Here is a 26,748-nt window from a genome sequence, read left to right as displayed (position 1 = left end):
TGGTGATAAGGAATACAATGGATTGCACAATTCTAACTTTAGTGCCCAGTGGTATATCTTTACTTAAGATCTTGTCTAGCTCTTTCATCACTGTCCTTCCCATTCCTAGCTTTCTTATTTCTTGACTGCCGCTTCCTTTCGGATCAATGTTTGATCCAAGGCATGGGAAATCTTTAACTACCCTATTTCAATTTCTTCATTATCTAGATTGAATTTAATCTTCACTTTTGTATATTTTAAGAAAATGTTCTTTTATTGTAACCTTTTCTCTTTTGTAAGCCTCAGTGAGTCCCAGTTTGGAGAAAAGAGAGGATATAAATAAAGGGAGTGAGGGAGGAGGGATGGGGTGTCAGAGGAATCCTATAGTCTGCATTTTGCCCATTTCCACTAGAGATTATAGGAGTCCTTTCAAACATAGGGCTTGCTGATAATGATGCCAGATTAGCATTAGAGGCAAAGGAAAGACAATTCAATTGAAGGCAGTTATAACTAAGAGCATGTCCCTGGATTTGCTCGTCATTCCCTTTCCTCTATTACATATGCTTCATTTATTTTGGACTGGAAGCTCATGTGTGAGGACCATATTGAACTGTTATTTCTCAGCAAGTTCAAGAGTGCTTTTTGGCTAAGGGGCAGGCTAAAATGCTTTTGAATATACAAAGACTAAACCAAGGTCTGGAATTAATGCCATTAATTATCTCGTAAACATACATGTCCATTCAGCTAATCTACTGCACCCCTCCATCATCTTCCTATTGAAACTATCTGCAGATCAAATCTACATTCTCAAATGTTATTCCAGGCTCCCTTCAATTCATCACTTGCAATATCCATAATATCCCCTACATATTTCAAGCACTCTCCTGCATCTTCCCTTCTAAGCATAAACCACAAACATGGCCATTACAAAATCCAGACTCTACTAATATGCTTACAAGGAAAACAAACATCACAAATGTACCACCTTCAAGATATCCAGATGCCTTATCAAAAGAATATGTTACCTTAATGTCTAGGGAAAAGACAGAAGGGAATAACTTATTCTTATAATCAGTGCTGTCTCTTTGCTAAATTATGATGTAAATGGTGAGAAAGGCACAACAGATTTTCAAACTGGGCTTGTCAGGCTTTAGGTTTCACCCTGAGTCATGGCATCTATTCATTACAGAAATGGAGACAAGTGAAGTATGTGTTTGAGGGAGGAAAAGAGGTAGGTAGGAAGGAAGATTGGTTTTTTTTTCTTACATAATTTTCCACCACAAACTTTCTCCAAATGAGCCTTTGCAGCTACAGATACTATAAACAAAGCACATGCAGAAATGAGGGCTGAGGCACTGTTCAGTTGTTGCTCAAGCTAAGAACAGACTACAGTTAACCATACAGTAACTCACAGTGAATTCAGCACCAGTGCTTTTCTTGATTTCATCCACTGACAGCCCTTCCCAGATTTCAATGAGAGTGAGCCCCTTCTTCTTGTCAACATCAAAAACAGCCTACAAGATAAAAATGAATTAATATTTTTGTCTAAAAAAGGAAATAAGAAAAGTCTTAATAATTTAAACTAGAGGATTATAGCCTTGTTATAGCTGAGAAAGACCAGTACCTCACCCCCACATATTCCAAATGCAGAGTGGCTCTCTTGCTCTATGTCAGTGATGGTGAACCTTTTAGAGACCGATTGCCCAAATTCAGTGGCATTCCCGCACCAGGTGTCACCCAGTACTGCAAGGGGGGAGTGGGACTTCCAGGGGAAAAGGAGGAATAGGCGCATGCCAGCTCTTCCTCTTCCCTTGCCCTCCCGACCCCTTAACTGCCTCCCCAGAGTCAGTCGAAGGGATAGGAGGACAGGGAAAAAGGAGTAACTGGCAGATGTGCCCACAGAGAGAATTCTGCACACCAGAGAGGGCATCTGTGCCATAGGTTTGCTAAAACTGCTCTGTGTTTTGCTTAATTGTAGCCCAAGTTCATTAATGCTGGTATGACAACAGGTGGGTGACCTCTATCTCCACCATGCATCTCAAAACAACTTGGAAATATTACTTATTTTGGACTATAGTTCCTAGAATCCTCCAACTGACATGATCACTGGCTTAGATGGCTGAAAATTTGTAGTGTAGTAGTCCAAAAAGCAACTTTTCCAATCACTATGTGCACAATTACAGTCTGCCCTTGCCTTATTCGGGGGGTCTGTTCCAGACCCACCCACCCACCCACCCCCCACCCCCCGTGTAAGGCAAAAAGCACGTATGCTCAAGCCCCATTAGATATAATGGGGCTAGTGCACATTGCACACCACAGGTGTGTGTGCCATTCTCCCATTGGCTACTGCGTAAGCTGGAAGCTGCCTATAATGAGCCTGCATATGGTGCAGGCTCACTGTACTACCTCACTATGAGAGATCACAGCATATGACCCGGGTCTCTACTTCATCACACAGGTTTCTAAATTCATCTAGGTGGCCACGGAGTGACTTGTGCTGCTCTGCACCATCAATGGAAGCAGTATTGCCAATACAGGAGGGACTGTCATAGGGATGTCAAGGGGATATTACCAGTTATGTCTGCCTCAGTCCTCTGAGAATCCATCAAAGGCATCCAAGGAGAAAGCTGATTCCAGAGAGAACAGATGCTTCTATCCAGAATATTGCCACATTTCACTAGCCACACTGGAACAGTCATACACAACTGTGTGCTAATACAAGGCAGCATCCTTGGTACAAAACACTATCAGTGCTAATATAAAACCTAAACTAATCCCACATATTATATTTAATGGCAGAACTGGTTGAAGAGTTTTTGATATTAGTATTTCATACATTTCTAGCTCAGGTTAATTGTCACTCATTAAAACAAAAGGAGCTGTTAAGATAGAACAATTTGGCTTTTTAAAAAATTAAGAAAAAATACTGTACACTACCTTTTCTGTTATGATGCGATCTACACACTGTTTCCCAGTCAGTGGTAAACTGCAGGTTTCCAAAATTTTGTGGGCATTGCCCTATAATGAGAAAGGGAGAGGATATGAAAATGAGCAATCACATTCCAAGAAGGAACTGAGTCCTACAAGTTTGGAAGTTTACAGAGTACATAATTTTTCAAAACACCAGAAATTTATATACAGAAATTTATAACATTTCCAACTTCAAAGCTTCTACAATGGTTGAATCTTTGATGGAATCCACTGCTTAAATATTGTAGACAAAACTGCAGACAAATATTTGTGACACAGAGTAAATATGACTTATGCAACTAGATTTTGGGAAATGCTTCCAATTAGCATTTGCACTTACTTCCTTGTTTTCTTACTTCCTGTCCTTACTCCTCATTTCCACAAGCCTGGTATTTCCATGACACAATCTACATATAAATAAAACATATCCAGTAGCTATGCTGCCAGAAGGATTCTAGGAACTGCAATCCAAAAAGGTAACTTTTCCAAGGTGTGGTACAGTGCAGGGATTGGGAATATGTGGTCCTCTACAGAACTGTATCTTTCCTTCCATCATTCTTCACCACTAGCTATGCTGATTATAGCTCAAGGGATATTCCCCACTACATGGCACAGAGGAAGCATGGATCTGGGAGAGTATGTCATTTGTTCCCGTGCCAGCAATAGGGAAGGCAAAAACATGGAAAAAATGCTGCACACCCGTATTAATCAGTGATGCATTTTCTAAATTTCACAGGGGTTGGATCTATTTATCACTGAAGGAATATTGTGTATCTTCTCTTTTAAAATTCAGTCTGTAAGTAGCTTGCAATGTCAAAAGTGTTCTCCAGCCCCTTTTCCTTTTCTTTACTAAACTATTACTTTCTCCCAGTTTATACCAGTTAATCTCTATATTTCGTTTTGAGACAGTACCCTTCATCAGTGGCACTGGCTGGCATTAAGCACACACAAAAAATCACTGAAGGACCAACAATAATGCTTAATTCAAGGACCCTCCAAATTCTGTTCCTTGTAATGATTTATCTGTTCTATTTTTAGAAAAGAGTGCCCATCAGGTATACTTGTAAGGTCATATAACACCTCTTCTCAGCATCCTATGGAGAATGAAATAACCAGGCTTGTGGAATGAGAAAGCTTTCAACACAGCTGCCATGGCACCAGCAATGCAGATCACTGCACCTTAAAGCTTATCTTACTGTCAGCCATTATTATTACAGCTATGGTTAAAGCCTATTTACAGAAAGCCATGGAAGTGAAAAATAAAGAAGTCAACCAACCGGATTTTTGCATACTGTAGGCAAAGAATGAGTCTTCCAGTAGAGATATATCTGGGTCCAAGAGACCAAGTGCTATTATGTCAAAAATGTATACTACACAAGCCCATTCTATAGGCATCTCAAAATCCATTGCTTTATTTTTCTCAAAGCCATCACCAACACACTCACTTCTACTGTGATAGCTGACATTGCTGAGGAACTATTGAGCACCAGCATGGCTTAGTTACAATCAGCTACTAAAACCTGGCTCTCTGGACCATCAGTAAGAGATATTAAGGGCCCAAACAGACAGGCCAAAATAAAGCTGCTTCGGGTCACTTTGGGGGTATGCTGTTTAAATGACACATGCATCTTAAGAGTCCAGAAGCTACGCCAAAGCTGCATTCCAGTCCTTAAGACTGGAGTGTGACTTTGGCGTGGCCTCCGGCCTCTTATGACACATGTATCATTTAAACAGCATACCTCCAAAGTGACCCGAAGCAGCTTTATTTTGGCCTGTCTGTTCGGGCCCTAAGTTAACGAGTAACAAGAAAAGGGCTTTCCAGAGATAGCACCACATCTATGGAACTGTGGCAAGAAGTCATATATTGGCTATGAAACATGACAGTTTATTAGTGGTAGATGCTCCTCATTCCAGTTTAATAGAGTATCATCTAGCCACATGAAATTCACATGAATTTGGACTTTTTGCAGGGACCCTCCTGTAAACTGGAAACTCCTTAAACTGTGGGAAAGGGACTTGTAGTTTTTATCATAGTAGTTGCTGCAATACACAGAAATGTGCATTACTGCATGTATGTCCAGTCATCTGCTTTGTATGCATTCGGATGCCTGCACAATTTCAGCAGAGGGAGGCTGAACAGAGGCAAATAGATCCCAACTTGGACAGGAATGTGAAGACAATTAACCATCAATGTGAATGTGTGAAAATGTTTAGCAGTTTGCATAGTACATGTACATGCATTCTGACCCTTAGATACACAGAGTCTAGTATTAAGGCTTCATGTATATACGCACAGCATACATGATTGTGGCTTGAATCAGACTGAAAACGGATACAGAAAACAATAATTTATTGCCAAAATATTCTTTCTCATTGTTCATTGGTCAATATTAAAAATATAATTCTCATTTTCTGCATTTAATTTCACTTTGATCCACCCACAACTATGTGCATATATGCCTGAAGGGTGAATATTAAATTCCTGAAGCTACGTATGTGGAGGAGGACCATAATCCACAAAAGCTCAAGAAAATAAATGTATTAATCGTAAAGGTGTCACAAGATTCTTTGTTGCTCTGCTAGACGAGACTAAGACTGTTTTCCTTTCTGAGGAGCTCCCAAGCACTGGTCATTTGGGTGCAGAAGGCATTCTATGCCAGATTATAGGCTGTGGGAAAACTGAACTGAAAACAAAATTTTGAAATGTCAAGGCAACTGGTTTGCTGAATAGAGACAAGAGACCTGTTTCCCAGACAGGGAGATCAAACAAGAATTCATGTTGTGTGAGCAAAAGGCTTTCTCTGTAATACTGTATCAAGCTCCTAGAAATGTTTGTTTTCAAGATGGGCCGGGGGCGGAGGGGGTAGGGAGGGGATAGACAAGAAGAGAATATATATGTATTTTTTTTTACCTTTGCTGAGTGTTCCATGGTGACAACCACTTTAGTTCTTGAGCTGGAGACCAGATCCATGGCACCTCCCATTCCTTTTACCATTTTACCCTAGAAACAGAAAATTCAAGCAATAATGGCTTAAACAGAAGTGATGACGCTCTCTCATTTGGTTTCTGAATTCTGTAAAACAGATCAAGACCAAACCAGCACAAATACAAAATTAAACAAGCAAACACTATATTACTATTTGTGATGGTTGATCCCGTCTGTGTGTCTTCACACACCCAAAGTGTACTATACACTTATCTGAATGATCCTCAAAGATACCATGTGAGATGTATAATTAACATTAACAGGACAGGTATTTTAATATCACTTAATAGAGCTTTATGGTACCTCATCCCACTCAAAGATCTCTTAAGGATGAAAGTTACATGAGCCAAAGCAAATCTGGCAACCCTAACTTGAACTGCTGTGGGAACATCCTATGGACTCTGGAGCACTGTGATCTCCAGAGTAAGGGACTAGAGCACTCTGGCTGTGAATTCTAAATACTCCTCCTTAAGCTGAAAATCCTGGGATTTCATAGAATGTCTCCATGGCAACTGAAATGGAATTGTGGCACTATAAATGTGCAGTGTGGAAGCTCCCCAAACTCATCAAATGGCTGAAAGCACTGCTGCTTCAACTACAAAGGTCCAAGCAAAGTCAAGGTAGCACTTTAACCTGACTAGATCTGACTGTCTCCTGTATGGACAAAGTAGACTCCAGATCTGTCCGACAGTTCACACTGTTCACTTCCTCCATCTCTCAATAACTCTGCTTTTGCTCATTCAGACAGCAATGGGGCTCTCCCAGGCCAAGGAATTACTCAAGGCACCAAACAGCACCCCCAGAAACATTGAAGCAGACCCTGAGGGTCTCTACAAACCAGTAGTATTGTCAGTAGCAGCCACACTGATTTCACCACATATCACATAAGCCTGTTTAGAAACAATATGATGGTTAAACAGAGCAGGCTATGTAATGTAGAAGGTACCCCACAGATGTATAGTGAAATTTTATTCACACTCTGCCTCTGCTGAAATAAAATTTTAAATGGCTTAAAAACAAGAACAAAAAAACCAATGTTCAGCAGTGTTATTTCTCTAGTGTTATGCATCATTAAAGTTGTCAACTACTAGTTGTGCCAAGGCCCTGACCAATTTCTCTTGTTCCCCAAGTGAATATATTTCACACAGATTTTTTTTTGGTACAATTTTAAAAAAACACATTAATATCAACTGTCCAATACTACAGCTTGAAATGGATAGAAAGAAAAGAGGGTAACATTCCCATCCTATTCCAATAGTTTATCTTCTGTTTCCTCAGCATAAAAGTATATGACTGAACCAAAGACACATTGCAATGGGATATAGTTTCTCTGATGTTTTTCTCCTATTTGCTACTGGTTGTAAAACGGTGCAATTACAAAATTACTGTCAGACTACTCCCATCTCTTGACAACTAGATTAGAGATGGAGGAAGAGAGAGGGAATGAAAGAAAAAGAAAAGAAGGGCCCAAGAAATGTTATCCAAGAATGCTAGGAAATTATTATAATGACACTTTTTTTCTGATTACCAAGGATTAAATAAACCACTCCAAGAAACAGCTGGTTAAAAATAATTGAAACATAATGTACACTGATCTAGCCATACCAATCTGAAGACATATACAGAGTTGTTCTATAGAGTAAAAGACTGTCTGGAAAAAACTGGGATGATCTGGGGGTGGTTACAAAAGAGAAATGGAGTCACATGCAGCCTATAGGCTGCACTCCTCAGCTACTTGAACATTAAATAGAGCTAATACAGGTATTGGTATACTATCTAGTATTAGTATACTAGACAGAACTAATAAAGGTCAGTAGAAGCAAAGAAATCAATTAAAACCCTGCATAGGACAGTACACAGAGGCTCTCATAATCTCCTATCCAGGAACCGATCAGGCCCAGCATCACTTAAATTAAGCAAGATGGATGAACCATTTGTCCTTAGATCATCACCATCCCTTTCCACAACCCTTCCTTTCCCACAAATCCTTAGACCTCTTTAGTATGTCCCACTCAACAGTTCCTGCCCGTCTCTTGACATAATGTCTTTTGTGGACCATTCAGTCCAGGGGTAGGCAACCCTTTTGAGCCGAGGGCCGGGTTGCTGTCCCTCAGACAACTGGGTGGCCGAAGTCAAAAAATAAATAATTAAAATTCGCCCCCTTTTGCCTCCACGCCGGACCACCGCCGTCGCTGCCAGGACTGCATCCTTTGCCGGGCGGCCTCCTCCCGGGGTGTCGGAGGTGCGCATCTGCGCACCGCCCCGGGAGCGCTGCCCACGGACTAAGGAGCACCCCAGCGGGACTCTTTTGATCTGGGCACTTCTGGCTTTGGCGTTTGGCGGCCAGTTTGGTGCGTGGGGCCCTTTAAGGAACACCTGGGGGGAAGCCAGGGAGGAGCCCCGCCAGGTGAGAGCGGCGGGGATAAAGCCGGGAAACCGGGCCCTTCCTGGCACGCCCCCTTTTGCCTCCACGCCGGACCACCGCCGTCGCTGCCAGGACTGCATCCTTTGCCGGGCGGCCTCCTCCCGGGGTGTCGGAGGTGCGCATCTGCGCACCGCCCCGGGAGGGCCGCCCACGGACTAAGGAGCACCGCTGCTGCGCACCTGCGCAGTTGCGCAGCTTTTATCGGGTGGGAGGCTTGGATTGGCCCTGGGAGCAGAGGATGCCTGTAGTGGCTAACCTCTGCTCCTTTAGTAGCCATAGAGGGGCGGGGGGAGGATAGGGATGTGGGGGATGCCTGGGCCGGGGATAACACCTTGGTGGGCGGAGCTCCAATTGAGGTTGTGTGGGGCAGGGGGAGGTATGGCGGTGGGAGAAGGGACTTGCGTTCCAGGGGAAGGCGTGATAGATGCATCATATCTATCTCGCCTTCCTGTCCCCCTCCCAACCTGAAGGACCTGAGGGTCTCTCCAACCGTGCCACAAACCCTGTCGCTGCTCCTGTGCAATGCCAGGTCTCTTAACAACAAGACCCACATCCTCCAGGATCTGTTGGAGGACTCTAAGTGTGACCTGGCTTGCATTACCGAGACCTGGCTGGGGCCTGAAGGGGATGCTGTGTGGGCTCAGGCCCTGCCTGCTGGGTACTCGGTGAAGGACCAGCGCAGGTTAGGTGGGCGGGGGGGGGAGTGGCCTTGGTACATAGGAACACCGTGTCCCTCTCCAGGAACCACATCCGACAGACCTCCTATATCGAGTGTATTTACCTGACCCTAAAAGCAAGGGACAGTCTAGGGATTCTGTTAGTGTATCGGCCACCCCGTGCATTAGCGGACTCCCTTAACGAGCTGACACAGCTGGTCGTTGAGCTGATGCTGGAGACACCCAGGCTCCTTGTCCTGGGTGACTTCAATATCTCCCTCACGGCCAGCCATGTTCCATCTGGTGCGGCTCGGGAATTCATGGAGACCATGGCAGCCATGGGCCTGTCCCAGCTGATACAGGGTCCTACGCACTGTGCGGGTAATACTCTCGATTTGGTCTTCTGTTCGGAGGCGGAGAATCCGTGGGCGGAAATAGTTAATGTTTCCCCCCTGTCATGGACGGATCATTTCCTGGTAGAGGTGAAACTCAAGGCCTCTACCCAGATCCCCCCCGGGGGTGGTGGACCTGTTAGGATGGTCCACCCTCGAAGGCTGATGGAACCTGAGAGGTTCCAAGAAGCCTTAGAGGGGCTCACGGTTGGAAATGACGGCGACTCTGTTGATGCCCTCACCGGTATTTGGAATACCGGTCTTTCTAGGGCTATACACAGGATCGCTCCCAAGCGCCCTCTCAGGCCCGCTTCCAAACGCAAGCCCTGGTATACGGAAGATCTCCGGGCAAGGAAGCGAGCTCTGCGACGGCTAGAGTACCGTTGGCGGAAACACCTTCGCTTAGATGATAAGACTCTCCTAGACCAACTGTTAGAGGACTACGGAGAGGCAATACGAGCAACAAAGAATTCGTTCTATGGTGCTCGTATTGCGTCCGCTGAGTCGCGTCCGGCAGAGTTGTTCAGGGTGGTTAGGGAGCTAACTCAGCTCCCTCCCGCCCTGAACCAGATCCTTGAACCTTCTAAGGCCTGCTGTGACTTGTTTAACGACTTTTTTGCGGATAAAACTTCTCGTATAAGCGAAAGTCTGAACGCCGACATTAATGCAGAACCTAGGGTAGAAGTGTCCAGAGCCTCCGTGGACTATGTTAAACTGGATCAGTTTGAGTTGGTGAGTACCGAGGATGTGGACAAGATCCTCGGAAGTGTTCGGAAGACAACCTGCTCTCTCGATCCCTGTCCCTCGTGGTTAGCGGCCCAGGGGGGACCGGTGGTAACATCATTGTTACGCCGGATAATTAATTCATCTTTGAGGGATGGGCTATTTCCATCGGATCTTAAATTGGCCATTGTAAAACCGATCCTAAAAAAGCCCTCCCTCGACCCCCTGGTACATAATAATTATCGGCCTGTTTCGCTGCTACCATTTTTGGGAAAGGAGATCGAGAGGGCGGTTGCTGTCCAGCTTCAGGCGGTCTTGGATGAAACGGATTATCTGGACCCATTTCAAACTGGCTTCCGGGCGGGTTACGGGGTTGAGACGGCCATGGTCGCCTTGGTCGATTATCTCCGTCTGGGCATCGACAGGGGAAGCGTGTCCCTGCTGGTGCTCTTGGACATCTCAGCGGCTTTCGATACCATAGACCATGGTATCCTTCTGGGACGCCTGGCAGAGGTGGGAATCGGGGGCACTGCACTCCAGTGGTTCCGCTCCTACCTCTCCGGGAGGTCCCAGATGGTGCAGCTGGGAGACGTGTGTTCCGACGAGAGGCCCCTTAAAACTGGGGTCCCTCAAGGAGCCATTCTGTCTCCCATGCTATTTAACATTTACATGAAACCGCTGGGAGAGATCATCCGGAGACATGGGGCGCGGGGTTATCAGTACGCTGATGACACCCAAATCATTTTCTCTATGTCTCCGACTGATGCAGTGACTGGGGATGGCGTCTCTCCTCTCGTGGCCTGTCTAGAGTCAGTAATGGGCTGGATGAGGGAAAACCGACTCAAGCTGAATCCAGAGAAAACGGAGGTACTAGTGATAGGTTCTCCTGGCCCAGGAATGGCGGTGGTTCCACCTGTCCTGAACGGGGTCACGCTCCCTGTGAAGGACTCTGTGCGCAGTCTGGGGGTGCTTCTTGACTCGTCGCTTCACCTGACTGCTCAGGTGAATGCGACGGTCAAGAGCACCTGTTATCAGCTTCGGCTGATTCGCCAGCTGCGCCCATACCTGGCCCAGAGGGACCTAGAAACGGTTGTACACGCTCTGGTAACTTCGAGATTGGATTTCTGCAACGCACTCTACATGGGGCAACCCTTATACCAAACTCGGAAGCTGCAAATGGTGCAGAACATGGCAGCCCGGCTGGTCACTGGTGCTCCCAGGACCAGCCATATAACACCGGTTTTAAAAGAGCTCCATTGGCTGCCCATTCGCTTCCGAGCTCAATATAAGGTGTTGGTAATTACCTATAAAGCCCTAAATGGCTTGGGCCCAGGATACCTAAAGGACCGCCTCTCCCCGTACATTCCGCCTCGCACCCTCAGAACGTCTGGGCAGCAGCTGCTGAAGGTGCCTGGGGCTAGGTTGGCCTCCACCACTCAGAGGACGTTCTCCATAGCTGCCCCAGCCCTTTGGAATGCGCTGCCCACAGAGCTCCGCTCGTCTATTACCCTGGCCCAATTTAGGAAGGATCTTAAAACCTTCCTATTCCAACAGGCATTCCCCGAATAAATATCCTGCAGGCCTCCCTCCTCTTCCGTGGCCAAGAGGTTGGGCTATGGGGTTTTTGCTTGTTGTTTGTTTTTAATTATGTAACTATGTATTTTTGTATATTTTATATTGTTGTAAGCCGCCCTGATCGTAGGAAGGGCGGCATATAAATAAAAATTTTATTTATTATTTTATTTAAATAATTTTTAAATTAAATAAATAAATAAACCGGGACAAATGTAGGACAAAATTTTCAAATGGAGGGCACTTTTAAAATAAAAAATGGAGGACACGTGAAAAAATTTGCTGATTTTTTACAAAAGGTTAAGATAAATGCATGTTTCTGAGGCTTCTATAGACAATTGCCCCACCATGCCCTTTGCGCAAGACGCCAAAGACCCCGGCGGCAATCGGCGGCAGGACCGGGCTGGGGCCGGTCCCAATGCCTTGGCGGGCCGCATCCGGCCCGCAGGCTGCCTACCCCTGATTCAGTCTATTTGAAGTCCCTCCTGTTCCATTTCTGAGCCACGTAGGCTGCACTTCCCCAGTGGTAAGCAAGGATAATTATTATTATTATTATTATTATTATTATTATTAACCTTTATTTGTGAAGCGCTGTAAATTTACACAGCGCTGTACATGCAATCTTTTTAGTTAGACGGTTCCCTGCCCTCGGGCTTACAATCTAAAAAGACATGACACAGAAGGAGAAGGGAGGGGTGGAGGGAAAGGGTAAGAGGTCCAGCAGTTCCTCTCTACCTCCGAGGCCTGGACCAAGGCAGATGGACTGGAGGGAGGGCTTGGCTTCATAATGGATGGTTGATCATTTTCCAGGGAAAATACATTCTCTCAAGTAGGATAATGCATATACAGTACATAGCAATACAGGAAATGGTTTGATAAACAGGCACCAAAAGAACATCAAATAGTAAGCGACAATTATGCAATGGTAAGCGACAATGCAATGCCTGGGAAGGCTTCTCTGAATAGGATGGTTTTCAACTCCGTTTTGAAGCTGGTTAAAGAAGTAATGGCTCATGCTTGTGGGGGAAGAAGGTTCCAGGAGTGAGGGGCAGCAAGTGAAAAGGGGCGAATTTGAGATGGGGCAGAGGAAATCCCGGGCTGAGACAGCAGACCTTGACTACCAGAACAGAGGGCCCGAGTGGGAAGGTGAGGAGAAAGAAGGTCTGATAAGTAAGGAGGGGCCAGCCCATGGAGGGCTTTAAATGTCGACAGCAGGAGCTTATACTGAATGCGGAAAGGGAGGGGGAGCCAGTGAAGGGATGCCAACACAGGAGAGATGTGGTCAGAGCGGTGGGCGGATGTGATAATGCGTGCAGCTGAATGCTGGACAGAAATTAAAGGATGGAAGTGAGAAAGAGGAAGCCCAGCCAGGAGGATGTTACAGTAATCAAGTCGTGAGACCACTAGGACACGGACCAGGATCTTGGCAGTAGAGGTGGAAAGATATGGTCGGTTTTTGGCAATATTGTAGAAAAGGAATCTACAAGCCTTGGCTGTGGTCTGGATCTGAGGGATTCACGATAGAGAAGAATCAAAGATAAAACCAAGACTGCGGGCTTGCTGGACTGGTTGAATAGAAATGTTGGGACTACAGTTGAGCTTCAAATGCCGATGGCACATCCACTGCGAGACAGCCATGAGACAAGACGAAACTTGCTGTTCAATTCTTGGAGAAAGGTCAGGGGTGGAAAGATACAACTGGGTGTCATTGGCATACAGTTGGTAGGAAAAACCAAAAGAGCTAATGAGTTTACCTAAGGACAGTGTGTAGAGAGAAAACAGAAGGAGACCCAGAACAGAGCCCTGGGGAACTCCAACAGATAAGGGAACAGGAGAAGAAGTCTGACCACCTGCAACTACTGCAAAAGATCTGCCAGACAAGTAAGATCTAAACCAGTCAAGAACAGAGTCTGAGAACCCAAGGTCAGAGAGTATGTCAATTAGGAGAAAGTGGTCAACGGTGTCAAAGGCTGCAGACAAATCGATGAGAACAGAGTAAAGGCCATTAGCCTTGGCCTGTAAAAGGTCATTCGAGATCTTAGTGAGAGCTGTCTCTGTAGAATGCCTTGGGCGGAAACCAGACTGAAAGGGATCGAGGATGGAGTTGGCTTCAAGAAACTCAAGACAGCGCGAATAAACAACCCGTTCCAAAACCTTAGAAAGAAAGAGAAGAGAAATCGGACGATAGCTAGAAAAAGAGGAGGGGTCAAGAGAAGGTTTTTTCAGAATTTGGGAAATGAGAGCATGTTTGAAGTCCGACGGGAAGGAGCTTGTAGAGAGAGAGAGATTGAAGATATGGAGAAGCGAGGGCAGAAAGGAGGGAGCTATAGAGATTAGAAGACGAGTAGGAATTGGATCAAGAGAACAGGTTGCAGGTTTGGAAGAGTTCAGAAGTGTAGAGAGTTCATCCAAAGAGGCAGGAGGAAACACAGAAAACTTTTTAGGTGAGGGTGATAGAAGATTAAGAGCAGAAGAAGAATCGGGGGGGGGGACTATCTCAGAGCGAATAGTGGTAATCTTAGAGATGAAATAATTAGCAAAGTCATTAGGGGAGAATGATGAAGAGACAGGAGGAGAGGGAGGTTTAAGCAACGTGAGGTTTAAGAATACCTCATCCTTCAATTGTGTTCTGGCCAAAATGTAGACTGGAAGTGATGTCTTCATGTCTTCCTTTTGGACAGAGTACAAATTAAGGAGGAGGAAGTATTTGAGGAGAAGTGGAGCTTCCAGTAGCACTGGGGGGGAGGGGGGGTTGATGTACAATTTTGTACTTTGGAAGAGGTTTTGGCACTGATATTACACAAAACCATCTGAACATTGTTTGTGTCAATTTCCAAAAGAATTTGAAAGGTTTCAGGAAAAAAAGTGAAGTCTGGAGGGCTGCATGTGGCCAGCAGACTACATTTACCACACCCTGGCTTACTACTTCTTTGCAGCGCTGTTTTCTTTGCAAGGGGAGCAGGGACAAAAGATTAAATACCTTGTTCCATCGGCAAACATAACCATGCAGGGTTTCATTTGAGAACCAATTCATATGTGACACATCCTGCCTTCAAACACAGAGGGAATCATCTGGGGGCTGCTTCACACATGAGCTCTCGGCTCTCACAGACAGAGATGCTTGACTTACAGTCCACAAATGGACAGCAAAGTAAATATTCATTGAAACGTTACCTTTAACGTTTATCTGGCTGTCTGACAATATTTGATGTGATGTGATTTGTTTGATATTTGATGTTTTTAATCTGTTTTTTCCTTTCTATATGGTAATTTTATCTATTCCTCTTTTAATTGTTATTATCTTAGAATGTACGCCTTGGGCAGGCTTTTACTTACTCCTAATTTTACCGACTTTGTACAGCGCTGTGTATAATTACAGCGCTATAGAAATAAAGTTTAATAATAATAATAATAATAATAATAATAATTAATTAACCCCCTTCCCCATATGAATGGGGAGTCTGTTATCCTCCCTGACATATCCTGACTTTGTTTCTATTTAACCTCAAACTATTTAATCTACCATTTCTTAAGTGGAAGAAATATTAGAAGGTGACTTTCCCCTGCACAATATTCACTCTCCATGGGGTGCTGTGATGATAAATGAGATTATGAAGTTTAAGGGCTTTTTAAAAGAGCACTTTAAAGATTAATACAGTTGAGGTGAGAAAGCTGTCCTTAGAGAGGTGCTGTCAAGAGCAGACAAGCTGATGGTCCAACTCTATATAAGACAGCTTCAGTAATAAGATTTTGCCCAGGATAAACAACTACTAGGCACAAGCATTTCATAAGAACCATTTCTGAATACACTGGTGCCCCGGGATACGAAATGACCGGGTTACGAAATTTCCGGGATACGAAAAACGTGGATTGGAAAAAACTGTTTCGGGTTACGAAATATTTTTCGGGTTACGAAATTCATTTCGGCGCGAAATTCAAATGATGCAAAGTGCAGCTACAGGCTTTCCAGGGATTTCCAGGGCTAACGGAAACCTAAGGGGGCTGGGTTAGGGGTTAGCTTTGGCGCGAATTTTGAATTTCGTTAGCAGCAGTGATTGGCTTGAGAAATCAAGCTGATCATCTGGATTGGCTAACGAAATTGGGGGGGTGGCCTGGCTTGAGATACAAAAGCCGGCTTCCATTGATTTGCTCCTTTGTCTGGCCTTGTGGACTGTCTGAGCAAGAGTTTCTTCTGAGCTCTAACTTGGTTCCACTGTTGGTCTGGACTTTTCCTGGCTTTCTGCCTTAGCCTTTGCCAGGTGTACTGTATTCTTCGGATCAAGACCGGCCATCAGGAATTTCTCTACAGGTAGGTTGATGGATTTTTACCTTCTTCTTGTGGGGTGGGGTGGGGTGAGACAGTGTGACCATGCTTTTGCTGTGGGGTGCTGGGTTTTTTTTTTTTTCAAAGTGTGGATTGTGGGTTTTGCTACTGGCATATTCAGATTTGTGGATGATGGGCTTGAGGTGCTGGGTTGCTTTTTTTGGGTTTTTTTGCTGTTTGGGTGGCATGCTCTGATTTGTGGATGATGGGCTTGAGGTGCTGGGTTGCTTTTTTTGGGTTTTTTTGCTGTTTGGGTGGCATGCTCTGATTTGTGGATGATGGGCTTGAGGTGCTGGGTTGCTTTTTTTGGGTTTTTTTGCTGTTTGGGTGGCATGCTCTGATTTGTGGATGATGGGCTTGAGGTGCTGGGTTGCTTTTTTTGGGTTTTTTTGCTGTTTGGGTGGCATGCTCTGATTTGTGGATGATGGGCTTGAGGTGCTGGGTTGCTTTTTTTGGGTTTTTTTGCTGTTTGGGTGGCATGCTCTGATTTGTGGATGATGGGCTTGAGGTGCTGGGTTGCTTTTTTTGGGTTTTTTTGCTGTTTGGGTGGCATGTTCAGATTTGTGGATGATGGGCTTGAGGTGCTGGGTTGCTTTTTTTGGGTTTTTTTGCTGTTTGGGTGGCATGCTCAGATTTGTGGATGATGGGCTTGAGGTGCTGGGTTGCTTTTTTTGGGTTTTTTTGCTGTTTGGGTGGCATGCTCTGATTTGTGGATGATGGGCTTGAGGTGCTGGGTTGCTTTTTTTGGGTTTTTTGCTGTTTGGGTGGCATGCTCTGATTTGTGGATGATGGGCTTGAGGTGCTGGGTTGCTTTTTTGGGTTTTTTTGCTGTTTGGGTGGCATGTTCAGATTTGTGGATGATGGGCTTGAGGTGCTGGGTTGCTTTTTTTGGGTTTTTTTGCTGTTTGGGTGGCATGTTCAGATTTGTGGATGATGGGCTTGAGGTGCTGGGTTGCTTTTTTTGGGTTTTTTTGCTGTTTGGGTGGCATGCTCTGATTTGTGGATGATGGGCTTGAGGTGCTGGGTTGCTTTTTTGGGTTTTTTTGCTGTTTGGGTGGCATGCTCTGATTTGTGGATGATGGGCTTGAGGTGCTGGGTTGCTTTTTTTGGGTTTTATTGCTGTTTGGGTGGCATGTTCAGATTTGTGGATGATGGGCTTGAGGTGCTGGGTTGCTTTTTTGGGTTTTTTTGCTGTTTGGGTGGCATGTTCTGATTTGTGGATGATGGGCTTCATTTGCTGCCTTGATTTCTTCATGGCTCTGCTGTTTTCAAAGTGTGGTGTGTGACTTTTAAAACTTTGGCCATGGTCGCATGTGGCCAGAGACTCTCACCATAGGGTGGCATTTTCTGATTTGGGGGTTTTGGCCTATGGGCTTGTGTTCTTGTGTGCTTTGGCCATGGCTGTGATGATTTGAGAGTGTGGGGTGTGACTTTTGCAAGTTTGGCCTTGCTTTGATGTGGGCCAGACAGTGTGACTTTGGGGTTGCATTTTCAGATTTTGGGTTTCTGGCCTATGGGTTTGTGTTCTGGGGTGCTGTGCTCATGGCTGTGATGATTTGAGAGTGTGGGGTGTGACTTTTGCAAGTTTGGGCCAGAGAGTGTGACCATGGGGGTGGGGGTGGTTTCCAATTGTGGCTTTTGCTCAGTGCCTGTGCCTTTTGTCCTTTTTAGGCTTGAGCTATGGCTCCCAAGCCAAGCGGTGAGAAGAAGAAGAGGGCTCCCTTGTCCTTGGAGGACAAGAAGGAAATCATCGCCAAGCACGAGAGGGGCGTGCGCTTGGTGGACATTGCCAAGGAGTATGGACGAAACCCTTCGACAATTGGCACTGTCCTCAAGCAGAAGGAGGCCATCAGAGCTGTTGTGGCTCCAGCGAAAGGCGTGACGACGATTGCCAAGCAGAGGACACCGAAGCACGAGGAGATGGAGCGCCTGCTTCTCCTCTGGATCAAGGAAAAGGAGCGAGTCGGGGACACTGTGACCACCTCGGTCATCTGCGAGAAGGCCACCACCATTTTCGAAGACCTGGCCAGCAAGGAGGCAGGCGAAGGAACTTCTTCGCAGGAGGAGCCAGCCACCCCGGACTTCAAAGCATCACGTGGCTGGTTCGAGAGGTTCAAGAGGAGGACCGGGATCCACTCTGTCGTCCGTCACGGCGAGGCGTCCAGCGCAGACCACCAGGCCGCCGAAGCATTCGTCGTCGAGTTCAAGGCCATGGTGGAGGAGGAAGGCTACGTCCCGCAGCAAGTCTTCAATTGCGACGAGACGGGCCTCTTCTGGAAGAAGATGCCTCGCCGCACCTACATCACCCAGGAGGAGAGGAGACTGCCAGGCCACAAGCCTATGAAGGACCGCTTCACACTTGCGTTGTGTGCCAATGCCAGCGGGGACTGCAAGATCAAGCCCCTGTTGGTGTACCACTCCGAAAATCCAAGGGCCTTCAAGGCACACAACATTCAGAAGGACAGGTTGCCAGTGATGTGGCGTTCCAATGGCCGCGCATGGGTCACACGCCTCCTTTTCGTGGAATGGATCAACAGTGTCTTCGCCCCGACTGTGAAGCGGTACCTGGAGGAAGAGGATTTGCCCTTGAAGTGCCTCCTCCTCTTGGACAATGCTCCTGCGCACCCGCATGGCCTGGAGAAGGACATCCTTGATGAGTTCTCCTTCATCAAGGTCCAGTTTCTGCCGCCCAACACGACCTCCCTCTTGCAACCCATGGACCAGCAGGTGATTGCGAACTTCAAGAAGATCTACACCAAGCACCTGTTCAAGCGTTGTTTTGATGTGACGGAGAGCACACAGCTGACCCTTCGAGAGTTCTGGAAGCAGCATTTTGATATCGTCGTGTGCTTGAAGATGGTGGACTTGGCCTGGCAGGAGATCACCAGGCGCAACCTGATTGCTGCGTGGAGGAAGCTGTGGCCTGATGCTTCTTCCTTGGAAGGGTCACAGACCGAGGGTGCTGAGCCAGGTGAAGAAGAAGAGGTTGCAGAGATCGTCTCCATCGCAAGGTCCCTGGGACTCGACGTGGACAACGAGGACGTGGAGGAACTCATCGAGGAGCACAGCGAGGACCTGACAACAGAGGACCTGAAGGCCTTGGCGGCCATGCAACACTCGGCCGTGGATGAGGACGTGCTCCATTTCGACAGGGGCCAGCAGGAGGAGGCTGCGGGGGCATTTTTGCCAACAGCAGAAATTAAAGACATTTTGCGGCAATTCCACAATGTGTCTTCATATGTTGAGAAGCACCACCCTGAGAAGGTGCTCACCAGCCATGCCATTGCCCATTTTGATAATGTCTGCCTTAGCCATTTTAAGAACCTGCTTAAGGGCCGGCAAAAGCAGACATCCTTGGACCAGTTCTTCACTAGAGAGGGAGAACCGTCATCCAAGAAGGCAAAAGGTGACCCTTAAAAAAAAGGTGACCCTTAAAAAAAACACCAAATTCTTTTTAAAAAAATGGTTAACTTTGTTAAATTGGTGGCATTGGCTAAATTGGCTGAATTGGTTAAATTGCTTGAATTGGATAAATTGGCTGAAGTGGTTAAATTGCTTGAATTGGCTGAAGTGGTTAAATTGCTTGAATTGGTTTAAATTTGGCTTTTTGGGCTGCCCCTCTCCTCCTCCTCCTCCTCCTCCTCCTCCCTCACTCCGAGATGCCAGGACCAGATGCCAAGACCATCAAAGATAAGAAAAACACTTTTTTTCTTTATCCTTTAGAATGGGCCTGACCATGGGGTTGCATGTTCAGATTTGGGGTTTCTGGCCTTTGGGTTTGAGTTCTGGGGTGGTATGGTCATGGGTGTGATGATTTGAGAGTGTGGGGTGTGGGGTGTGAGTTTTGCAAGTCTGGCCTTGATTTGATGCGGGCCATAGAGTGTGACCATGGGGTTGCTTTGGTCATGGGTGTGATGATTTGAGAGTGTGGGGTGTGGGGTGTGAGTTTTGAAAGTTTGGCCTTGATTTGATGCGGGCCATAGAGTGTGACCATGGGGTTGCTTTGGTCATGGGTGTGATGATTTGAGAGTGTGGGGTGTGGGGTGTGAGTTTTGAAAGTTTGGCCTTGATTTGATGCGGGCCATAGAGTGTGACCATGGGGTTGCTTTGGTCATGGGTGTGATGATTTGAGAGTGTGGGGTGTGGGGTGTGAGTTTTGAAAGTCTGGCCTTGATTTGATGTGGGCCATAGAGTGTGACCATGGGGTTGCTTTTTTAGATTTGGGGTTGCTTTGGTCATGGCTGTGATGATTTGAGAGCTCCTCCTCCTCCTCCTGCCTCACTCTGAGATGCCAGAACCATCAAAGATAAGAAAAAAACTTTTTTTCTTTATCCTTTAGAAAGTTTAGAATGGACCTGCCAGTCATTGTTAAGATCATTAGTGCCTCAGGCAACTTTGTATTACATTGTATTGTAGGGTACTTAGCTTAATAGGCCTCTATTGTGCCTTTGTTTTGACTTGCAGGTTCAGTCTGAGGTCATAGAACGCATTAGTTATTTTCAATGGAAAATGTGTTTCGGGTTACGAAATTTTCGGCTTACGAAAGGAATAGCGGAACGAATTAATTTCGTAACCCGGGGTAGCAGTGTATAAGGAAGAGCAGATAAAAACTTTCCAACCAGTTTCTATATATTCATATACTAACTCTGGAAGTTTCCCCAGACTTATTCTTTAGGATTCATCAATGGTTTGTTTTAGGTCATCTGTCTCCAATTAAGTGGTTTATTTATTGTTACATCATATCAGCAACACCACTATTTATGGTATTAATATTAATAAATCCCTAGGAAATTGCATCTATCACTTTTAATCTCTCCTCTATCTCTTACCCCTCTGCTCTGAAAGTGTAACCTTCAATGCCTTGAGGCTATTTTACCAATATAAAGCACCATTAATCAAAGAAAGTGCAATATCAATTTCAATCCCCCCCTTGAAAGGAAACATAACTCATTGCACTATGTATATTCATTCCCATACAGTAATTCTGAAAAATCTAGATCTGTTGCAAAATAATTGGTACACTGCATTTTTTAACAAAAAAACTGGCATAACTTTTGGCTAAGACAGGAATTGGCAACTGTGAGAGGCTATAGGGGTGTATTAGCCCCCAGGAGACATTGAAGGGCCACACTCCCCACCACCATTTTTAGTCCTCAAATGCTTCCCAAGGCCTTCTGTGGGGGAGCATTTTTACCATGTTTTTAGGACTAGGAGAGATTAAAAAAAACAGCATGTGATGGTAAGCCCCTTTTTAAAGGCTTTCTGTGGGCCTCAAATCGCAAGAAGGATCAAAATATGGTAAAAAAAATGCCCCCCAATGCAAGCACTATTGTGTTCAGTACGACTTACTCTCAGATACCTTGTACATAGGATTGCATCCTAAGATTTGCCATGAAGGGCTGAAATAACCATTAGAATACTGTCTGAGGCTAATGAAAGCTTTAACACACACATATCTGGAGACAGAAACAGGTTACGCAAAGCTTTTGTGTCATCTCTGGGTTTGTTTGTTTGTTTGTTTGTTTTAAGTACAGCAAAAGTAGTGTGCTGTTGGCTATTCTGCTTCAATTAGAGACTACAGGAGATAACCGTTGGTCCTTAATTTCTTGATGATATTCACCAAATTGCCATCATATGGGGTCAAGGGACTATGGATCTCCATTGACAGGGAGCTCCAGACTCTTGATGCCCATCTCTTGTACTTATCTGGGAAAGTTAACATGTAGACTTTCAGATGTTGTAGACTACAAACTCCTATACTCCCTGAATACTAGCTATGCTAACCAGAGATTACATCAACTGTAATCCAAACTATAGGAAGAGCACCAAGTCCCTCTCCCTAGGTGAACAGGCCAAAGCAGGGCTTCAGCTACTCATCTGAAGGGATAGGCAGGTTGGTGTAGACATAAAAAATAGCAATATATAACAAATAAATGCCTATTCAAAAGCTAGGCCTACTGAAAGAATAGAAATTGCTTTGGATCCCAAGAAAAATAAAGACAGTTTAAATATTAAATTTTCTTTACGTTCCCTAAGACAAAACTTGTGAGTGAAGCAGACTCTTTTTCTGGATCCCTAAATTGCTAACAGGTGAGGATTCATGAAAAGGCTTAACTGCCAACACTGAAATATCACAACTTGCAGGCTCACAGTGGGAAGTGAATTGACTCTGAACTCCCGTCTTACACAGTAATAAAAAGAAATTCTTACAAGAAGAAAACTGTCAGATGGGCTTTGAGAGTTTTTTCCCCCTTTCCTTTTTCTTTCTCATTACAAATGTGTTTACCTTTGGAAATTGATTAAATTCCTTCTCTCAGGCTTTTGCCAGTGTGGCTGTGAATAGTTGATTTCTTGCTAGGGGAAAAAACTTAACATGTCTGGAAATAACTAAAACATAAAGTAGAGAAACAAAGGTCCAAAACTCACTGCAGAAATAATCTAGTTTGAGACTGCTTTAACTGCCCTGGCTCAATGCTAGGTTTGAAAGCAGGGGTAAGCAAACTGTAGGACTGTAGCTCCCATGAGCCCTAGACATCACAGCTAATGGTGAGGAATGGTGGGAGTTGCTGTCCTGCACCACCTGGATGGTTTTACACCATCCATTCTCAATTTTAAAGGCTTGTTTCCAAATTCCCATTTCATCTGAGGGGATTTTGGTTAGTAACTACTTCAATTACACAATAAAAATGTTTTGTTGGAATGAGTCAGAATCCATCTAGCTCTGGAAATACTTCATGAACTCTCTAGCAAATGTTTATAAGAAGATCCTCAGTTAGAAAAAAAACACAGTATTATGATCATTGCCATAGAAAATGTGGAAATGCCCTGTGTACCAGTAAAATATGCACATACAAAAGTAACCATCTCACCCTGCAACTTACATATCTCAATATGACATTTTTGCTTTGTTTTATATTTTTGTTACATCTTTTGTAAAGAAATGTACAGTCTGTCCAAATTAAATGCAGTGATAAAAATGGAAAATATTAAACCCTCTCTATTTACTTACAGGAATCATCCAGTTGGCTAGATCACCATATTTAGACACCTGCATAGCTCCAAGCATAGTCAAGTCAACATGCCCCCTGTTTTAAACAAAAAACCCAGAAAATCAGCAAATTTGGAAGAACAGTTCCATCAAGGATTTGAGCACATTATTCAATTCTATTTCATAGGCCTCTGAATAGTCTCCAATACTGGCAGCTATTCAGTCTCATTGTAACAGCAGCAAGGACAATGAACTTCACATTTAAGTTGTTAGGTGCCTTCAAGCTGACTCTGATTTATGGCAACTCTATCATAGGGTTTTCTTGGCAAGATTTGTTCAGAGGAAGTTTGTCATTGCCTTCCTCTAAGATGGAAAGAGTGTGACTTGATCAAAGTCATCCAGTGGGTTTCCATGGCTGAGCAGAAATTCAAACCTAGTCTTCTGAAATCCTAGTTGAAAATTAATTCACTATACTACACTGGCTCTGCAGTTGGATAAAAGTACAACTGAAATCCTAAAGACATTTATTTAGGAACCTATTAAATGACACATGCATCTTAAGAGTCCAGAAGTTATTACCTATTAACCTATTAAACTCAGTGAATTAGACTATTCAAGTGAAGTCAGATTTTATTTGCATCAGAGCAACAGCCATGGCAATTTTAACAAATAGGTTTATACTATAAGAGGGCCACAATAAAATACTGATTTCAACATCACACTGCTACAAAAATAATCATATATCAAAAACAGATCTCTAATGCTAAAAAGAGAAAGCTCGGGCATGCACATTAAACATACATTTGTTTAAAAATTAAATTATACTATTCAAAACTCACTAGTTTCACTCCTATTTTAACTGCAGCTGCTTATAATTTTGCCATTTTAGTAGTGCACATAGCTTGGACTAGCTATTTACAGGCTGAAGCTAGAATATTTGGAATTTACTAATCATGTGAAACTAGTAGAATGTGTAATTTTTTAGCCTACATTTACTACTAGCCTACATGCTTAGTAAATTACCCTCTTCACATAACACAGAGGTAAGCAAGCTCTGGCAATCGAAAGGCCAACCCTTTCATCCTCACCAGAGGCTGCAGTCCCTGCCCCAATGAAACCAGAAATAACAAGAAACCCACTTATGTGTTTTGAAGGGGGTTACAACTTATTTTAGAAATAAGAGTTAGACTGACAACTCTTAAACCCAGTTCACTATTTGGAATTTCAACATCTAGTTGCTAAATCTACTGAGTCCTAATAGTTAACGCCTAATTGCATGGCTGTTTTGCAGAAGACTGACAGGTAGTCACTTTGGGGCAGATTACTGATAAGTTCAGCTATCAACTGGGTGCACACTCTTGACATTTAGCAAATGAGGCCTTTCATTACTTACCCTCGAATCATTGCAAAAGATTCATCACTTGAGAAGTAGGCAGCTCCTGGAAGCACAGTGACCGTCTCTTTGCCTGTAGAAGGAAGTTAGTGTTAGTTTACAAAGACCACGAGACAAAAAGCACAGATAGGTGAGAGGCATTTTATCTGGGTCAAAAACAATATGGCTGAAGCACATGGCTCTCAAATGCTTTTATTTGCTGGGGGAGAGGGACAGAACAGCTAGAACAAATATTTCTCCTGCAATAACAGGAGTCCTGCTAACTTCAAAGAAAGGATTCCAGTGAAGTTAAAAAAAATCCTTAGAGAAAATGGCAGTTGTGCATCTTGGATATTTAACTATGCTCTTTTTACTTACATTTTAATATTAGTAATACTAATTATTTTTTTATTTTTAAATCAGATTTTTAGTTCTTTTTTTTTTAATTATTGTAAACCACCCTGTATCCCATTTGGGGAGAAAGGCAGGATATAAATCCCCTAAATAGATAAATATATAAATAAATAAACATTAAACCAATGTTGCATAAAAACTTTGTCAAAGACCTGATGTGCTATAAGAAATTTTAAAGTGTTGAGTTCAAACCAAAAATGCCTTAGTTAAACTCCCCTAGCTTATAATGAGTCAGACTATTGGTCCATCAAACCCAGTATTGTCAACACTTACTGGCAGCAGCTCACCAGAGTTTAGAGCCACATTCTTTTCTAGACCTGCCTATTCCAAGTATTAGTATTAGTCAGTATTTGCTTAGTACTGTGCTTAGCTTCCAAAATCAGATACTATTGAAAGTGTTCTAGGTTGTGTGATGATATGGTATCAGAAATGAAATTCTTATGAATATCATGGAATGTTTATTTTCTCATCGAACATATCCCAGACAGCTGTTAGGAGGATAATGTGGAAATTACCGGTAATAACATTTTATGATCACAAGATTGGATCACGAGTAAATAAAGAAAGATCCAAGAGAGTAAGTCTGCAGCCAGGAACCAATCCAAGAACAAGTCCTCAGAAACTCTGCTTAGCCAAAGACCTTGGTGAGGGGGAATTTCAGGAGCCAGAACAAGCAATATGGCCCATTGCGTAAAGGGCCATTCTGCTCTCCTTGTCAGAAGACCTTTGACTTGATCGCTCCAAAATTATGGAGATCCATTGTATTACTACCTTAGATGCTTTTAAGAAAGCTATTAAAACGGATCTCTTCCGGCAGGCCTTTCCCATCTGATTCTTGTATAAGCAGTCTACCCACCTAGCCTCCCAGCTGCCACTTGTCCCCGTCCTCCTCCTTAGAAGAAGAGATCTTCTTGCCAAATTTTAAGGAATTTGCTTGGAATGTTTTTTAACGTAGTTTATTGTTAGATTCTTTTTATGTATTGTTTATGTTTTTATGATTGGGGGTAGGGTTGGGCTATGGGATTGTTTCTTTGTTTGATTGTAATTTTAACTGTATTATGTTTTATCCTTATACTGTTGGAATCCGCTTTGATTCCTTGCGAAAATACGGAATATAAATAAATTGTATTGTTATCATATTCTAAAGTTTCCACCTCAAAAGGAGCTCATTCACTCAGCTTCACTGTAATCAACATGTAGATTTGAAGTCCCTTTAATGTACAGATAACTTTCTCTCACAGGAGGTAAAGTTAGAATTTTTAACTTGCCTGCAGTCTATTTAAAATAGACCATTCAAATTGTTCAGGTCCAGGCATCTCTTGGAGTAACATCTTACTCTACTGGCCTTGGATGCTTTCTAAATACTTGAGTTCTGTCTAGCCACAGCCCAAAGCTGTCTATAGTTCTATTTCTCTGCCTAAGTACTTTTAAAGAGCTGCGCTAGATTATGCACTGTGTGGAGAAATACTTCCTTTAAATAGTTTTGCACCTCTTAATCATCAGCTTCATTAGATGACCCTGGGTTTTAGTGCTGTGAGGGACAGGAAAACCTCTCTCTACCCACATTTTCTAGATTAGATTATGTATGTTTTCATACACTTCTGTATGTCCCACCTCTAACCCCTGGTCCTTCCACTGAGGTTTTAAAAAAGCAAACATCAAAAGCTTTATTCACAGAGGAGTGGCTCCGTCTTTTTTATAATTTTGGTTGCTCTTTTTGGCAGCCTTTCCAGAGTTATAATATCCTTGTGTGTGGTGCACTAATGATAACAGCTGTACACAATATTCCAGGAATGTTTACACCCTATGTCAGTTTCATTTTTTATTTCTTTGTTAATGGTCCCAGCATGGGATCATAGGAGCCATTTCCTACCATGCATTAGCATAACACTTTGCATGCCTCCCTGAATGCATCTTAGCATTCTGGTTAGAAAGATGGAATCTAGA

General features: G+C 43.9%; 1 protein-coding gene across 2 annotated transcripts in view; it reads right to left on the bottom strand.

Moving 5' to 3' along the window:
• Nucleotides 1-26,748, bottom strand: part of OXCT1 (3-oxoacid CoA-transferase 1) — an 89,106-nt gene that overhangs the window by 10,979 nt on the left and 51,379 nt on the right. For both annotated transcript variants that reach the window (XR_016277809.1, XM_089496052.1), the window contains exons 12-16: nucleotides 24,409-24,481; nucleotides 23,037-23,112; nucleotides 5,861-5,950; nucleotides 2,917-2,997; nucleotides 1,392-1,493 (exon numbers count right to left, since the gene is read on the bottom strand). Coding sequence is in view for 1 of the 2 variants with exons in the window: in XM_089496052.1 (XP_089352178.1) it covers nucleotides 1,392-1,493; nucleotides 2,917-2,997; nucleotides 5,861-5,950; nucleotides 23,037-23,112; nucleotides 24,409-24,481 (422 nt within the window). In the remaining variant the exon portion in view is untranslated. The remainder of the gene's footprint in view (nucleotides 1-1,391; nucleotides 1,494-2,916; nucleotides 2,998-5,860; nucleotides 5,951-23,036; nucleotides 23,113-24,408; nucleotides 24,482-26,748) is intronic.

The sequence above is a fragment of the Sceloporus occidentalis genome, unplaced genomic scaffold, assembly GCF_023333645.1.
Source record: "Sceloporus occidentalis isolate IW3139 unplaced genomic scaffold, rSceOcc1.0.p SCAF_1, whole genome shotgun sequence".
Taxonomy (NCBI): domain Eukaryota; kingdom Metazoa; phylum Chordata; class Lepidosauria; order Squamata; family Phrynosomatidae; genus Sceloporus; species Sceloporus occidentalis.
Note: the sequence above shows the minus strand (reverse complement) of the source record. Positions and strands in the feature narration are given on the sequence as shown.